Source organism: Parasteatoda tepidariorum, chromosome 2, assembly GCF_043381705.1.
Source record: "Parasteatoda tepidariorum isolate YZ-2023 chromosome 2, CAS_Ptep_4.0, whole genome shotgun sequence".
NCBI classification, from domain to species: domain Eukaryota; kingdom Metazoa; phylum Arthropoda; class Arachnida; order Araneae; family Theridiidae; genus Parasteatoda; species Parasteatoda tepidariorum.
The window spans coordinates 83000128-83018584 of NC_092205.1; the positions used below are offsets into that span (position 1 = coordinate 83000128).

Sequence of the window (18457 nt, forward strand, 5' to 3'; positions counted from 1 at the left end):
CTTTTTTATAAAAAAAATACAGTCAAATAAGGGGCATTATCAATAATAAATAACATAAACCATTACCTTTAACCAAAGTTTTAGATAGATAATTCCAGCAAAATAATTACATGATTTTTATAAATTAAAAAAAAAATAAATAACGTAAGAAGAATGAAAAAATTAATAGAAATAGGAACTATGCAACCTTTTTACCCCATGAAATATTATAACAGTTAAAAAATAACTACAATTAAAATCTTTAATTAGCCAGTCTTTAATGAACCTCAAATATAAACATTGCAGAAGATCAAAATATCGAAACTAAAAACGGAGTGCGCATCTTGCGCAACGCGCAACTGTAGTGACGAGTAGAAATTTTGAAAAAAAATATTTATTGATAAAAGAATACCAATGATTTTAACTTTAATGGTTAAAAAATTTATGTATATTTGATTATAAATGATTCAACTTGAGTTTCTTTAAAGAAAATATGTTAAAAAGAAATACTAAAAAAAGAGCATTTAGTGGCAACACTTTTACATTTCCCTGTCCTGTATTCTTTTTCGGCTGGCTGTAAGCTGTTGTTAAGCTGTGTGTACGAGTTTTATGTAATTATTTAATATCAAATTATCGGTTGTAAAACTAATTAAGTTAAATTGTCATTTTTTAATCTATATTAGTGAAAATCGAAGTATTTTTTCACTTATATGCTGTGACAAACTGTATTTATCGATCTAAAGATTGCTACGCATAACTATATTGTACACTAATACTTTTGCTTTTTCGATAATATAATGGGACGATCTAGAAGTGGTAGTAGATCTCCTACTAGGCACAAGCATAAAAGTAAACATTCTCACAAGAGATCTCATTCTAAAGACAAAAGAGAAAGAAGAAGCAAATCGAAAAAATCGCATTCTCGGGAACGATCTCGATCGAGGTAGGATGGCTGCATTAGTACACTATTTATTTTTATGTATTATATCTTATTACATATTTTAATGACATTTTTGTAGTTTTGTTTACTGTAGCTTCTAATAGATGACTAAGTTTAAAAGTAATATGTTATTCAAAAATATGTGTACTACAGTCTTATATTTTGTATGGCGAAAAATAAAGGGTATCTTTCAAGGCAGTGTTTTCCAACTTTTTCATTGCCACGGATCTGTCAACTTTTGATAATTTTACCACGGCCAATGAGAGGGAGACGTTGACTGTTAATATTTTAGATTGTATTAATTTAGTTCTATTTAAACATTTCTTCAAATTGAAATAAAGTGATATTAAATTTTAACCTAGAGAATGCTAAATCAATGGGAACCCTGAAATTGTTTCTAGGGATATTTTCGTATCTCAACTTGCCATGCCAACTGCGGGTATATTTCCGTATCCTGATCTGCCGTGCCAACTACAATTGCCAAGGGGGCCAAATAAATTTTAAACTTGCAAATTTTTTGAAAAAACCCTGTGGATATTTCCCCAGGGGTAACCAGGAGTTTCGGTCACTTTCTGTGATTTTTTTTTATTGGTTTCTCGCGGGCCACTGCCCGAAAGTTGACCTGATTTGGCGATAATCTCCCCAACATCTACATGTTTTATTTGTTTTTTATATTTTTTTCTTGCAAGTTTAAAATCTTTTTGCCACCTTGGCGATTGTAGTTGACGCAACAGATATATCCCTTTCTTGGGGTTGGCTACGCGTTATACCCTTCAAGTTGGTCCCTCTCTGTGATGCTTTTTTTGGTTTGATGCTGGCCACTGTGTGGTAGTTGCCAAGCTCTGGCAACTTCCACACAGTGACCACCAAAAAAAAAAAAAAGAATTAGAACTGTAATAAGTTTAGATCGAAAATCCTATTATAAGAAAGCCTGTTTTAATTCATCAAATTATCTAATTGACAAAGGTATCAGTATTTTTATTTAAACTGATATCAGGCATATTTTTGTAACCTTAATTTTCATTCAATATGATTGGTAACTAATCCTTTCCATGTATATGGTTGTATATAATCAAAAGTTCAAACAGATATTAACATAATACTTTCAAGATTACAGTGTCACTGTATGAAATCATTGCCATAATCAAATATTAGAACCCAATAATCAATAGTTATTTAGGTAGAAAAAAGAGCTAATGGTTTAGTGTTTAAGGCACTGAACTGTCATTGTGAAGTACTGGTGCTACCCATGTTGGTTTCTTAAAGCCTACTCTGATTCCGTTAAATGCATCCAAGCTTATCTGGAAAGTAAAGGCCTTTTTTTTATGTAGTTCAAAAAACCTTTTTAACATTACATAATAGCACTGGTAAAAAATGAATTGAGAGCTAAAAAAGGAAATTAGTATTTTTCTGTATTGATATCTATTATCTTTGTCAAGGTGTTTTCTGACTTACAATAGTTTAAAAATTAATTTGTTGAGGTTTGCACAAGGGTTCGATACAAGTTATTGTGATTTTTTTTCTTCTAGTTTCCGACCTTTCAATTGCCTAGGTTTTGTTATAACCCAGTCGCCCTGTGGCAGAATTTTTTTGAGCTATATACGACAAAACTCTAGCACTAATATCTTTCTGCAATATACTTTTAATAATAACAAACAGGTATGTTATTTATTTAAAATGACACAAGCGCTGTGCGTACAAAGAAAGAATATATATATTTTTTAATTGAACAATTTTTTATTCTAATATTATGGGTGATATTCTCTCATTTTGTTGGGGGTGGGAGAAAGCATAAATTATTTCCTTCACATTTTGTAAATAATCATCACAATAAAAAAAATCACGAAATCCGTAGTAGCAATAGCCTAAAAAAAGATTGACGAGAAAATCACGCGAATCAGACTCCTCAAATTCGTGTTTCATTTCGAGATAAGGTTATTGTAATAAATAATATCGTATAAAATATATCGAATTTAAAAACCATAGGGAAATCAACAGGGTTCGTTGATTTAAATCAGCTTGATTTAAATCACGATTAAAATCAAATGGTTTTTTTTTTAAAAATCGTTGATTTAAATCAACTGATTTTTATATATATATTATATTGATTTTAAAAGTTAAAAAACAGTGCTTTAAATTATTGATACTTTTATTATTTTCTTTTCTTAGTTTTAAAATTTATTTTAAATAAATTGCTGCATTAATTAATTTTAGTTAACGAAATTACTTTCCTTCTTGGAGTGTGTTAAACACATTTAAAATTACATGTTTTAAAATCTCTTGATTCTTAACATTGAAAGTACAGATTAAAGTAAATATTTAATGCTGTCTTAATATAGACTTGCATAGCTGTAGAAAGTAAATAAACATGCTTTTTTTTCAAAAAGCAAATGTTAATTAAAATTCTACCTTTTGATTAAAAAAACATGAAATTCAAATCTGCATTATAGTTTATTGATGGAAATTTCTATATTTCTAAAGCTTGAGGTTATATTAAAAAGAAATTACCTTAATATGCCAAAAATAGAAAGAAAAAAAAAGAAGCTGAGTTCAGATATTTTTTTCCTGATATAGTGTCATTCTTCCCTATCAAAGTCTATTTGAAGCAGTAGGGTTATTAACTGGTTTTTATTTTTCTTCTCATAATATGTTTACGGTATCTTTGAAATTATCAGATTTTCTTTTGTGAAAAAAAATTCCAATGAGTACATAGATTTTTTTAAAAATGTTTTTTAGCTTAACTTATGTATTTTGATAAAGGATTAAAAATGAATATTTTAACATAAAAATATATAGATTGAATATTTATTTTTTGATGAATAACAACATTTATAAACACAATCTGTTGCATTTATTTTGCCATTTTATAAATCATGAGAAAAAAAAGAGATCACAATTTTAAATTAAAATTATGCTGTGCTAATTGAAACTTTGTGTTATTAGTTAAAGTAGTATTCTTTAAATTATCTATTTTATCTTGTCTTTTAATTTCAATCATGCCTTTGTATCAAAATGGTCGCTATGCATTATAATGAAAAATTATTTTAGTAAGTTAGAGCTTCTAAAATATTGTTATAATATAGTTTTAATATTAATTTAATTTTGATTAAACATTTATAAAGTTTTTTTGATCATAAATTAAAGCTCTTATAGTGTATTTAAATAAAAATCAAAAAAATCTGATTTAAATCAAAAAAATCCGATTTAAATCAAAATAATCCGATTTTTTTGATTTTTTTTAAAAAAAATCAAAAAAATCACGAACCCTGGAAATCAATAGCAATAACTGTCAAAGATTTGATAGAATTATTTCCTTAAAAGTAAATACTCAAATGCACGATTCAAATTTTCCATATTGTTTGAAATATATCGGGATATTTAAAATCCATGTGAAAATCATTATCAATTACTGCCGAAAATACAATTGAAACATTATATCATGAATTGAGAGCGTCAAAAAGTGATTTTCTAAATGCATGATTCAAATAATATGTGTAAATTTCTGTAGAAAATTAAAATAAATTGTTTTTTACTTTTCAAAAGAAAAATTTTTCTGCAAGAACTCTGTAACGTACTGCGACAATGTCCCTGTGTCGCTGCGATTCTGCCATAGGGCCCAGTCGTTTTGACTCAGCGAAATTTTAATGAAAGGAGACCAGCTCCACTGATTGTAACTAGTACCCATCACAGGGCATTTACTAGCACAATCAATTAACCCTTTATATCTCAACATCTCTGATTTTAATAAAAATTACTCATACATTAGAATACATCATTCTAAGCATGTAAAAAATAATAAAAAAAATTACAACATAAAATAAGAAAAATTATTGGAAAAAAATTGATTGTTGCATTTCTGCACCCTTATGCAAAATGACAAAAAGTGCTTGTTGCATTCCTGCAACATTGTGAAAAATGGCACTAAGATTGAAAGATTCAAAAATTTTAATTCATATGAAAATTTTTAAAACAGTTGTTACTTTTGTTGTAACAAAGTCCTACACCACATTTCTCACAAATAGTTTGTGTAAATCCTTTACATTTTGGGTATTTGCATCTGATTCTTTTGTGTGCCTAATTTCATCATGGCGCACTGGTTTTGGCCGACAATTGCCGAAATCGTCCTTCAAAATTTGTTGGGGCAAAGACATAGGCTTTTTGTGTATGTTGCAGATATGCAACAAGGTAATATAAAGGGTTAATACTTTTGTAATCTTTTAATACCTTTGTAGTGATGGTTGGTGTGAGAACATGTACTGATTGATTCTTTACTGAAAGTTAAAATTATTTTTATTACAGTCTGATCACATTACATTTGCTGTATATTTTAAATGAATGTCTTGTTGATTTGAACTCCATTTTATAATTTATTTTGTAAAAATTGACAAAGCTGTGGAATTAGATTTTAATTTTATGTGTGCCGATGCATTAAATTGTAGGCATAAAGAATTCAAATTTTTTGTCTATTAAATAAGCATTTTTCTATATTAACTATTTTTGTGTGTGAATGACTATTTACAATACAATAAGTTCATTTTTCTTTTTTTTTCAGTTAACTGAAAAAAACTTGTTGACTATTTCTACCATTTTCATATTTTTTAAATAACATTATTATAGTTATTTTTTATATTAAACTTCTTTTTTTAATAAAGTATTTAAAATTTTTGTGCTAATATTTTGTGTATACATATTTTTTCTTTTCTTTTTAGATTATCAAAGTTAGAATTGAATAAGCTAGATAGACACTCTCAAGATGGTAACAAAAAACGGTAAGAAATTTGCAATTAAAAGAGCGACAGCTGTCTGAGAAAATGTCTGAAAAGATTCAATTTCTCCGTTGTCCCCAACATGATTCTTTTAAACATTGAGACACATCTTAATTTATCCATTATTTTATTCACTATTTATATTAAAAAAGGTTTTGATATTTGATTGGTATCATTTTCTTCTCTAGGAATAAAATGTTTCTAGTACAATGGAAATAACTAATAAATTTAATAAATACAAAAACTAGCTAAAATAAAAAATAATTAAGAAATAAGAGAAAAATAGATTCAAATTTGTTAAATTTATTAAATCAGCTTGAAAATTTGATAAGGCTAAAATTTCTGTATTCAGTATAATTTGTCCTGGTACATCTTGTTACATTTAAATTATGTTTAAAATCACTTAAATTGTTGCCAAATATAAAAATAACCTGGCTCCTAAAAAATTTGTTGGTTGTGTATATGCATTAATATTTTTCTCACTTATTTATTGTTATAAATATAAAGTTTTTCTTTTAACTAGAATTTTTTTAATTGTTTTTGTTTATTTGTTCTTGAATTGATTTAGATTAGTTTATTTTACAAATATAGTTAAATTTTTGTGAAATATTTTAATTTTATTTAAGTTAATGAGAATAGTAAATCGGGAATTTCGTGAAACATTACATTAGCTTATATACGCTCTCATATGTAAGATTTGAAACAATTGTGCAAGCCTCCATTTATTTCAAATTCTGATCTTTATGTTACGTTGGTGTGATAAACGCTACAAAGACAAAGCTATAAGCATGATGTTTATAGCTGTTAAATGTTGTTTTCTGTTTAAGCTTACCTTTGAACTAAAAACATGGACATGAAATGCAAATTTAAAGAAACGTATTGATGAAATTTGAAATGAATCGTATGATGATAGATATTACAATCGGTTGATTCAATAAAAAATAATTTTATTGGTTTTTGATTAATATTATGGTTGTTTAATTGTACTCGTTCCATAAGAAACTAGATATATTTTCATTATTTAAAAATCATAAATTATTTTAATTATGCAATTTAGTTAGAAGTTTAATTTCAATAATATTTTTTTTATTCAGTTATTAATACAGTATTTGTCTGATTTTATTTTGATATCTGATTTTATTAAGATATTTTCTATTTTTTTTGTTTTTAAGTTACTTAAAGCAAGATACTTTGATACAAAAGTGCCCAATGCTTGTACTGTTTAAATTATTATTATTAGAATCAATTTGATATTTATTTTAACTTCTAATAGTTGATTTTGGTTGAGCGCAAAGAATATAAACAATAATTGGAATATAGAATTGCTGTCATCAAAATATAAGCGTGACTTATATAAAAAAAAACAGATTTTATTATACTGAAATTATACTTTCACTTTCTTGTGAGTTCTTATGCATAAATTCAAAGAAATAATCTACACTTTATAATTTAGACATGCACAATTACTTAAAATCTTACATGCTGGAAGGTACGGATAATATAAATGTCGTTGTAACTGTATATGTCTATCAACTGTAAATGTCTATAATTAAACTCAGTTTAATCACATTCATAAATTGTACTGAATATTAATTTTTTTATTATTATTGTAATTTATTATCAGTATTTTTATATTATTATTCTTATCAGACTTTTCCTTGAAAGTGCAATGACGTTATAACGGCAAAAGTGTGAACTTTGACCTTTATTTTTCTTCTTTTTTAGTAATAATAAAAAATTTTCTGCAAGTGGTCTTACCACATTCAGGCATATTATACACATCTGCTTCTTAAAACACTCTCTTCTTTTTTTATCTATTTGAATTTTCTATTTATGAGCCTTATGTTATGTAATCATACCTGCCTAGTCTCGTGTTTTTTAACGAAGACGCTTGTATTTTACAACTATCTCCTGTTTACCCATATATTCTCAATTTTTACTGTAATTATTGAAGAAAATTAAAAATAATAAAAATTTGGTGATAAAATACCACTGATGACAAAAATACTTATCTTATTCTTCAACAGATGGTGCTAATGCCATTATTGAAGTATATTGAGTATTTAAGTCCAGCTGTGATGGCTCAGGGGGTAGAGTGTTCGCTTTCCAATGAGGTAAATCCCAGCTATGTCTGATTAATACGCATTCCGCACCCGGCTTGCACCAATCACAGTGCTGAAGTGAAATATCCTCAGTGACAGACGGATCACGGGTTAGAGTCCCCTTGTCGTCAGGGAGTTTTTCCTCTGCATGTAACTCAAATGCATGTTAGTTACATCAAAAAGTCCTCCACAAAGACAAATATCTTCCAATACTTGATCCAGAAGTTCCCTTGTCTTCTAGATTGGGTTTTAAAATTACAAGGATACAAAGTTGAACATCAGTATTCGTGAACCCAAAGTCGGGTCGATTAGTGAAATCTCCGTTATTTTATTTCTCCAATGTTGACAGGCATGAGTAATACATTTTTATTATGGTTTTGATAGAAATTTCTTTTTTTCCCCCTCCAGAAAACGCTCTCACTCTTCGTCTTCATCAAGCAGCAGTAGTGATGGTGTCAGTGGTTATAGTTCTCATTTGAGGAGGTTAAAAAAAATGAATGAAGTTGACAGATTAGCTGAAATGGAGAGGATGAGGTACACAACATTTCATTTTATATTTATTCATTTATTGATTTATTTAAGTAAAACAATAAAATTAATAATTGTTCTTAAAAAAAAACAATTGTGATATTTTAATTTTTAGGTTTTATATATAGTTTGTGTAAAGTAAAAACTCCCCTAGCCATTCATCTGGACCCATGGTGGTGACTATGGTTACAAGGTATAACTATTTCCAGTAGGGGTGTGGGGTAGTTGTTTAGGACAGGTTTCGTCTCGGGTCAGCTAGAAAAAGGGAATACTTTCCTTTAATCTACTATGTTCGACCTAGTGTGATGAGCAACTAGCCTCCCTGAAATGCACTATCTTATTTCTATAGCGGCAGATGGCCTCAGACTTTGTGGCGGTGGGAGTTCTTACCATAGACCAACTATACTATATTTGTTTTGAATTTTTTTTCTTAACAATATTAATTTTAAGCTTTCAAACTCCATGTCGTAATTAAAGTTTTTTGTTGCTTTTTATCAAAATGAATAAGAAAAAAAAGGAAAGAAAAAAGCTAATTCAAATATTCATGCACCTGTAGTTTTTAAGTTAGTTGTATGGAGACAAAAGCTGTTTAGGCCTATATGTTGAAAGTTATGTAGATTTACTCTTGTGTTAATCAACAGAAAAAGATTTAAATGAAGGAATGATGCTTTATGGGCTTGGTTCCTATTTAGTCGCATTAGATTTTGTTTCAAATGATTTCAGAAAATGAGTATAAATATAATGTATTATCTTTAATAAAGTACACATGACACAATTGAAAAGGGAGGGAAAAACATTTATAAGAGTTAAAGCAACATAATAGAACGGGTAGTTCTTAGTTTTAATACACAAGAAGATGCCTTTTAAATGTGAGTATTTTAGGAGAGGATGGTTATTGTCTAACAAATTAACTGGCAAATACTTCTTGAAAATTAGTTTCTAGCTTGTGTTACAAAAAATTTCATTATATTATATTTTTTATTGGAGGAAAAAAAAACCAACTCTGTAGTATATTAAAATGGAGAAAAATGATAACTAATAAAATTCTTTAAAAAAAATGGTTTCATATTTTAATGCTTTTTTATATTTATCAAATTGTAAACTTAACTGCTGTAAGAAAAAAACATCTCAACATTTCGTTTGGTTGTACTTAGTTCTGTTCTAAAAAACTTCCCAATTACCTCTTAATTTAACTTATAAAAAAAGCATTTGATTTTTTTAATTCTAATTTTCAAATATTAAAGCAACAATATTATGAATAAAAATAATCTTATTGATGAAAAAAATTATGTAAATGTTTGCGTATTTAGTTATCAATAAATTATTGTAAATTATTTAATTGGTGACTCATTATGAAAATATTTAAATAAGAACAACTGTAAGTATTTTTAAAATCCTTTCGTAGATCTAAATTGGCATTCTGCTATTCAAATTTTTTTCATAATTTAAAACTTTATGTTCTAAATTTCTTTCAATAGTTTTCCAATTGATTTTATTTGTTTTAAACAGGATGTCTCTCTTTTTATTTAAGTTGTTTTTTGTTTTAAAAAAAAAATAGATTTTTGGAAACAGTCGACACTTGGATTATTTTTATTTATAATAGGTAATTGTAATATAAATTGTTGCATACATAATTACATTTTATTCAGTGCAGCATATTTAAAATGTTTTATGTGGTGCCATAATATTTTTTTTCTTTGTTTTGGTTAAATTGCAGGGTTTTCAAATATTAACTAAATATTGTAATGTGTTAGTTTCAAAATTTCATTGCAGTATTGGCCAAAATTTAGTGATAGTACACAAAGAATATGCAGTTTCTTTTGTTACTGTATTTCTAGAACCAGTTATGTTTTGGTCCAGTCACAAAAATTGTGTGAAATTATTAACAGCAAATTTAAAAATATCGTCTCTTTCAAATAATTATTTTTTTCTATAGATGGGAAAACGTTTTGGGGTGAAAACTTTTCAAGCATTCGCAACTTTTTTATTTATCTTCAGATGAGGTGTAGGATTTCTATTTTTTTAACGGCATTTTTTTTTGTTTTGATTTCTGGTTGTCAAAAAGTTAATATGTTTTGTATCATATTTGATGTAGAACATTTTAATTATTTAAAAATGTTTTGTAACATTATTTGTACATTTTTAACATTCAATATGATCTCATCCTTACGTTAATGCAATACAAATACATACCTTAATTGATCTATCCAAAAAAAAATTTACTTTTTTTTTTGCTTTTTTCCTAGGAAAACCTCAGCTTTAACTTTTTTAAATTGTAAATATGATACACCTTTCATAATATATATGTATATTTATATATATATAAATTTGTCAAACACATATTCCTTTTTTTATTTTTTTTTATTGTATTTTGAATTTCAGAGTGCAACAAGTAAATATAGTTTCCCTTAGTATTCCCTTAGTTTAAATCATGATATAATGCTATAGTAAAAGGAATTGTTCATCTAATAATAATTACAAAATGGAAAATGACTAATTTTTGGCTAATATTGTAAGTTTTCTAAGATGATACTTATTCTAGGAGTTAGCTTGTAATAACATGTATTCTTGTATGAAATATTCTGTCTTCTTTTTTTCAGATATTTGATGATTTCAATTCTTAACTCACTTTACTTTTATAGTACTGAGCTAAATAAAAGTTTAAAGATCCATTTTGCTCTATCAAAGAACTGTATTGTAAGTAGGTTACATTGAACTATATTCTGTTTTGTGGAGGCTTGTAATTCACCATTTTACTTTTTTTTTTTGAGCTTTACCATTGTTGATAATTACTTTGTATACCTTTCCCTCATCAAACTGATAAAAAAATGAAGAAAATTTCAATAAATTAGTAATTCTTTAAGTGATTAATAAACTCGCATGAAATTTTTTTTTTTTTAAATGTAAAATTAGTAGTAGAGAAAAAAAAGTTAAGCTTTTTTTTTTTGTACTGAATTGAATGTTTTACTTATAGCTTCTCAGAAATTTAGGTTATCTTAAGGTGATTATTTATTAGGCATTGACCTTAAGGTATTGATCGTACTTATAACATTTTTCTTATTCCAAAAAAATTATGTTGCAAAAAAAAAAAACTTTTTAAGTTCTGGCATTTTACCATTGTTCGGAATTATAAATTTGTTCATTTTTCTTTTATTTTTTTATCAGTCTTACTTTTTCAGCAAACAGTGGATATTTTTGTATTCCATCATACCTTCAAACTATTAAAAAATGTGTTTTGTTTTGTAGGAGGCAAAAAGAATTAGAATCTAGACTAGTTGAAGAAGAAACTTCTAAGCGAATTGAAGAAATTGTTGCTAAAAGAGTTGAAGAAGAGCTTGAAAAAAGGAAAGATGATATTGAGAAGGAAGTCTTGCGCAGAGTCGAGGAAGCTAAGAAAATAATGGAAAAACAAATGCTAGAAGAATTAGAACGTCGCCAAAAACTGGAGCTTGAAGCTCAAAAATCTAAGGAGGTAATAGGAAATACTGTTCTGCAAAATACTGATTTGTGTTTTCTCTTTGATTTCAAGCGGTTCAATATCTTCAACTTTTATGGCAATTTTCATTTTTCAATAAATCTGAAAATTGTATGAATACATTGTAAATCGTATGAATCGATTGAAACATTCAAGATTGTGATAGATTATGCATCTTATTGCACTCAATAAATTCGAACGAAAATCCGTTTTAATTTATTAGTAAAAGTGCAATTTAGATGCATATACTTAGTTTTTTAAGCATAAAGAATTTTAATGTATAGAAGATTATACATCTCAGAAGGAAAAATTTTTAAATTGCTTAATTAGAGCCAGATTTAAATTTCTATCCAATTGCAATTAATCAAATCTTTGATGATTAAAAAATAAATAAAAAATTCAATAGTCTTGAATTTCCATTTTGTTTCTTAATTATAGTTTTTTTCTTCTTGTTTCTGTAATTCTAATTTAAATTAAGAAAAATATAAAATATTTCGTTACGTATTATCTATAAAATATGTATCTTACATACAAGAGTGGCAGCATTTCATGTCTTTTTCCTTATGATGAATCTTATCATTTTATCAACTGAACAAAACATCTTTGTGTTACTAATAAGTCTTTTATTGGTGCATAAATTTCAAAATTTCTAATTCATCTGCATAAAAAGCGATGTTCAAACCTGATTCCATCATGTTCGTGAAAATTCATTATTTTTAAGGCATTGATGATCAGTTATGATTTATATGAATTATCAGTTTTTCAAGAACTTAAATTTCACAGATCACACTTTTTGAACTTGTTGGGGTATAACAAAATTTGCAATCTTTTGCGTAAAAAAAGTATAAGCAATTTCCAATTCCTATGCATAAAAAAGTAATGTTCAAACTTCATTCAGTTGTATATGTGAAGTCTCAAATTTTAAACCATTGATAATCATTTATGTAATTTTTTTCCAATATAATTTTATTGAAAATTTAAGTGATGATTTTCGTGGGTGAACAATTTTGCAAAACTTTTAGAACCTATTAACTTTTAAAATATTTTGTGTTGTGCTTGTTGTAACCAATTATCATAATTTTTACTATTTTTATGGCAAAAAATTGAATTTGTATTTAATGTTGCAGGTATAAACTAGTTCATAATTTTTTTACTCTAAACTATTATGTAATTAATCACAAAATTGAAACTATTATAACTTTTTTCTTTTAAATGTAGCTTTTTTGTTAATATAAGATAACAGTACACAAATGCAAACTGTGTACTGTAGACACTGTGATAAACAAATGCTTCCCATATCTTTATATTAGTAACGTGCAAGTATGAAGGTATTTATTTATTTTTCAAATGTAGACTCATTTTGTTAAAAAGTATAAATTAAATTTTCAAAAACATTTAGTTTTTTAGCAAGTGGTAATTAAGTTTTATCATCTTGTTCGAAGTGTTCTTATAAAATTACATCAGATCATGAGTATCATAACAAATTTGTTAAAATAATTTTTCTCACTCTCTCTCTCTTTCGTTTTTGAAAAGTTTGATATTCAAAAAACACTCTTGTCTTATAAGATACTTATCTATGTGCAATATACAAATACTTCTCTTTACATATCCTTTAACTTTTTGAGAAACTTCTACGTTATTATTAAGTTCTAGAAATGAGAGCATTTTTAGTAGACTTAAAATTCTTAAAATCCTTCAGTCTTATATTTTAATATTACTTTCAAATCTTAGGTATTTCAGCTTTTATTTGCTGCTTCATTAAATAAGTAAAAAATATGTATAATTTTAAATTTTATTCACTTTTTTTGTAAGTAAATAGCTTAATTCTAGTCCCAAAAAGTGTGATCAGATGTGCCTTGTTCTTGTGGCAAATTTTATTTACAATTCTGCATTGAACTTTGATTTTTATCCTTGAACACTGTGTGCATTCATTGCTGATACAACTGCGCTGATCACTTAGCAAGCTGGGGAAAAAATTTCCTTCATTCAAGAAACATTAGACATTTAAAAACAGTTTTCCACCTCAAAAAACTCAGTTCAGTGAACTAATTTTAAAATTCAGAAAAAAAGATTCAAGATTGGAAGTAAAGAACTTTAAAAGTGTGAGGAATTTTTTAAAGAAATGGAAACATTGGTGCAATTGCTGGGGTAAGTTACAGCATTTTTCTAAAAAAAATTTGTTTTAACATTTGTTAATGTATTCTCTGTTCTCTACATTCTAATTCCTTACAGGTTTGAGTGCAGGTTATATTTTTTTCTTAGTAGAAAAAATTTTAAAAAATTGCAAAGGCAATTATTGTATGGTAATTTTTTTTTCATAAATTTTTTCTTCTTTTTTATAGTATATTCAGTGATTCAGGGGTAATTAATGTTTTGCATGTATATATCATATCCTTTTCATCTGTGTCAATAGACTGTTTTGATTACTTCAACATTTCTGTCTTTTGATTCTTTTTCGAGATTCTAGGTGCATCGCAGTATGCGGATTCTGAATGAAGAGCTGTTTCGACACAGGCTGTATAGTAAATTGAATAGCACTAAAATAATATTAACTATAATTTTTTATGAGTATGTTTGTCAAGATATATTATCAATTTTCTTGAACCATTATTGTATTTCTTTGTAAAATTTGCATTGTAACTTTTGAAACTATTTATGTTTAAATAAATCAATCTTAGTTAAAGATGAAAAGAATGATTTATGACAAATGGGACTATAAAATGCAAAATAAAAAGTGCAAGTACAAAATTTAGGTATGAGCTGTTATTTCAAAATGCATGATGCTTGTTTATAGAACCAAAGCTATCTGCAACTAGATTTTCAATTTGCATTTTTTATTTTGTTTTTTAGCTTATTACTATAGTCTTTTATTGTTTTCTACTCTTAAATTCTATGGTACACCTACTCCCATCACTACTTGTTTCTCAATATTTCAGATGTTCCAATAATTGTCTGCATTACTTATTGCAGCAATGATTGGTGTTTCAAAATTATTTGAATATTATTCATTACATCAATTACAAAGTTATGGTTATTAATAAGCTAAAGAAGTTATATTTTTTGTGTAAAGTTATTTAAAAATAAGACAGAACTTTTAATAAATATTATACAAGTTTTAATGGTATTTGCCTTAGTTTGATTATGCCTATTTAATATAGCAGAAATTTTTTCAATCATTTCTTTTCTTATAAAATTTTATTCACGCTATAATGTAGGCTTTATCAGGGATATTTGGAGATAATATTACAATGGTAATCTTGGTTGATTGTTAAACTAATGTAGACACTTTAATTCATTGATTTTTATTGAGTTTTTTTAATACGTTTTTTTTCCTTCTTTAGGAAGAAGAAAAGAAAAAGCGAGAAGAGCTTGAAAGAATTTTAGAGGAAAACAAAAGAAAAGTTGATGAAGCTCATAAAAAATTAGTAAGTTCTTAACATTAGTAGAAATTAAGTCCAAGTTTATTTTATATTTAGATAAATTAATTTCAAAGGTTACCCTAGCAATTCCTGCCTCTTTCCGATCATAAATATAAATTCACATTATGCAAGGATTACAAAATATGTTTCAAATGTTAGTCATGACAAAAAAGTGTAAGCTGTTAACAATTTATTTAATTAACATCTAAACATAGATTATATTTCGAGTGGATCTATCATTAATTATGCACCTATGTATCTCAAAATTTCCCTATAGAAGTGAGTATGTTATCGAATCAAAATTAATGATGATAACCACATTAACATGATTAGCGATAGAATCAGAAAACGAAATAATGCATAGGCAAAAGAGTTGACGTGAAGGTTGTCAAATTCATAAAGGGATCAACAGATATCTATAATCTATCTATAATCTAAAATTTATCAATTTCAATAATCAGTAATCTAATATAACAATCATAATCTAATATTTATCAATTTTATTTAAGAAGTGTATGTTAATAAGTTTTTCAGTTAATTAAAAGGTTTTAAGTAGTAGACCTGTTTCATTATAAGATTTTTATTATAGTTTTTATCTGATTCAAACCATTTTACTCTACTTTTTATGAAAAGTAATTTTTTTACAGTTTATTGAATAAAAGTTGTACTAAAAAGAATATTTTTTAGTTCTTGATCAGTTAGCTGTTCAGTTAGGACTGAACAGCTAACTAGGGACTGAAAAATAACAGAAAAACTTTCTTTTATATTAAAATATTTTATTAAAAAGAATATCTTATTTGGAATTTTCAGTTGAATAAAATTTTGTGACACTTTAAATTATAAATGCATTTTAACAAATATAAGAGCATATATAATATTTAAGAATATTCTTTTGTTTCTTAATATTTTATTTTATAAAAAAGGGAATTTTAATTAATTATAAATTTAAATGCATTAAACTTAATTTACACAGTTAGGCGTAACTTTTCTATTAAAAATAAGGGTTTATAACAAAGGGATGCTTAATTTTGAATATTTTTCAAATCAACTTGGTATTTAAGATCCCAAAGTTGAAAAGTCATTAATTTCTCTATCAATTATTCATCCCAATTCTTTTTCTTCCTGCAATAATTAGGCTGAAGAAAGACTAGCTATGATTGAAGAGCAACGTAGAATTGATGAAGAAAGGAGGAGGCTTGCTAAAGAAAGAGAGAAAAAGGTTAAAGAAGAACAACAAGTAATTTTAAACAAAGGAAAAGTGAGACCGAAACTTTCTTTTTCACTGAAGCCAGTAGTATGAAGTGTATAGATTTTAACAATTATTTAAATGATGTACTCATATGTACTGAATTAACTTTCAAAGAATTGTTGACTTTTATTGTGTTGTGTAAAAGAGTAAGTATTAAACTTTACACTAATTGTGGAATGCATAAAACTTGTCATTCCATGTCATCTCTTTTTAATGAATATTGTTTCTTCAAAACCAAAGCATAAATTGCACTGTTTTTGATTTACGAAATTTAGTTTTATTTAATTATTATTGTAACTACCTTGTTAATACTGAGTGCATTAATAAATGTTATTTTTAATAATTTGAATTATTAACATGGCTATCTAAAATCTGCAAAGTAACTATAAATAACAATTTTAATTGCCAATGCCATCTAAGATTCTTTCAGTAATATCTGTTTTAACTAAAAACAATGTAACAACTTGAAGGAAAGTAAATTTAAGTTCAAAAATAATGAAATAATACAAACATTTTATATTAAATTTAAATAGTAATTATTAACCTTTATTTATTATAAAAGATAGCATAAACAATGCTGATAAAATTTGCAGCAATTAAGAAATGAAATGAATAAGTGCCTGGGAGGGAAACCCTAATAATTCTAGGATTTTTGATAATTTCCCCCAGGAATAATAAAATTTAAGCATTTTAAGTTATATATTTTTGAAGGTAGAATAAGATGTTTAATAATGCTTAATATAATGTATGTCAGAATACATTCCTTGTGATATTTGAAATCTTTATTTGCTTTCAGTAATTCCTTCATTAAGAAAGCCTTTTCTTTTTCTTATTACTATTTTACTTTTTGTTAAAGAAAAAGAATTTTTTTTAAGACAGGGTTCATACATTTTCTAGTTTGCTTTTTTTTATGTATCTATTAAAAAAATTTCCCTTTTGCCTACATTCTATATTGAGATTATATTTTAGTAAATATTAATTTTTGGCAGCTTTGTTCCTCCCTCCTATGTCTCAGTATAAAGCAACCTTCTTATAAAGCTAAATTGATTTTAATATTCAATGAATTTTTGAGATAAATTTAATTTTAAAATTTCCTTTTTACATAAACCAGATTTTATTTCCTCCCCTAATTTCTCAATAATTTTAGGTGTACTCAGTTGATCTAATTTTTAAACATGTTTGAGATTTTCGATTTCTCATTATCTATAAAAAAATTTTCCTTTGAGATACTGAGTAATCTTATCAAAGTATTTAAAACGATTTTAGATAGAATTATATGATATTCACTGTCACCTTTTTCCAAATAATGAATTATTTTTTTTAAAAAAAGACATATTATAATTTCATTTTTGCAGGGTTTTTTCTTTTGCTATTATTATGCTCTAAGAAATGCAGCTTAATGTCATACTTATTTTTTTAATCTGTATTATTTTTTTCACTTGAATTTTCTGTCTAACAGATTAAAATGCTGCAATGTTCTCCCATTTTTAAGATGATCAATAAGTATGTAAAAAACTCATACCTTCAACTGGATTACTTTTGACAATTTTGAAAATTCATATTTTATTTCAACAAATGTGTATGAACCCTGTATCATCCTTTTCTTTGTCAAGTGATAATTAAAATGAACTAAAATTTTTGACATTACGTTTAGCTTAGTGCTATAACTCAATTATATTTAATGTAATTAGTGAAAAATAATATGTCATTATGCAATTTTATTTGTGTGGTGTATTTATTTCCATGTTTCGAACGTTGTACTGTACTACATTTCAATATCATTAATTTATTTTCAATGTAAATAAACAAAGTAGTTCAAATTTTTTTAAAAAATATCAATAAAATATTGCATAATATTAAATAAGTTGAGTTCGTCAGAAAATAACATTATTGGCTGATTAATCTTCTTAAAATAGTTTTCCTAACTAATTTATTCATTTTGATTTAAACCTAATATTTAGTCATCATTTTTCTTTTACCTTTGCAATTTTACCCCTCT

The 18457-nt window shown here is 26.2% G+C and overlaps 2 protein-coding genes across 5 annotated transcripts in view; one reads left to right on the plus strand and one right to left on the minus strand.

The window, feature by feature from the left end:
• Positions 1-345, minus strand: part of LOC107438763 (sodium leak channel non-selective protein na) — a 55288-nt gene extending 54943 nt beyond the window's left edge. For both annotated transcript variants that reach the window (XM_043044762.2, XM_043044761.2), the window contains exon 1: positions 67-345. The gene's annotated coding sequence lies outside the window, so the exon portion shown is untranslated. The remainder of the gene's footprint in view (positions 1-66) is intronic.
• LOC107438764 (arginine and glutamate-rich protein 1-A) lies at positions 335-18179 on the plus strand. 3 transcript variants are annotated; one of them, XM_071177827.1, is made up of 7 exons: positions 335-922; positions 5629-5688; positions 8196-8321; positions 11562-11787; positions 14258-14358; positions 15132-15215; positions 16345-16461. In XM_071177827.1, exons 1-6 carry the CDS (start codon positions 777-779, stop codon positions 15172-15174), a joined length of 702 nt encoding a protein of 233 aa, XP_071033928.1. In that variant the 5' UTR covers positions 335-776; the 3' UTR covers positions 15175-15215; positions 16345-16461. The 3 variants fall into 3 exon arrangements, 2 of the variants coding, with proteins under 2 accessions (XP_071033928.1, XP_015906610.1); XR_011636194.1 differs by lacking the exon at positions 14258-14358 and having other exon boundaries at positions 11562-13938; XM_016051124.3 differs by lacking the exon at positions 14258-14358 and having other exon boundaries at positions 16345-18179.
• Positions 18180-18457: the final 278 nt, after the last annotated feature.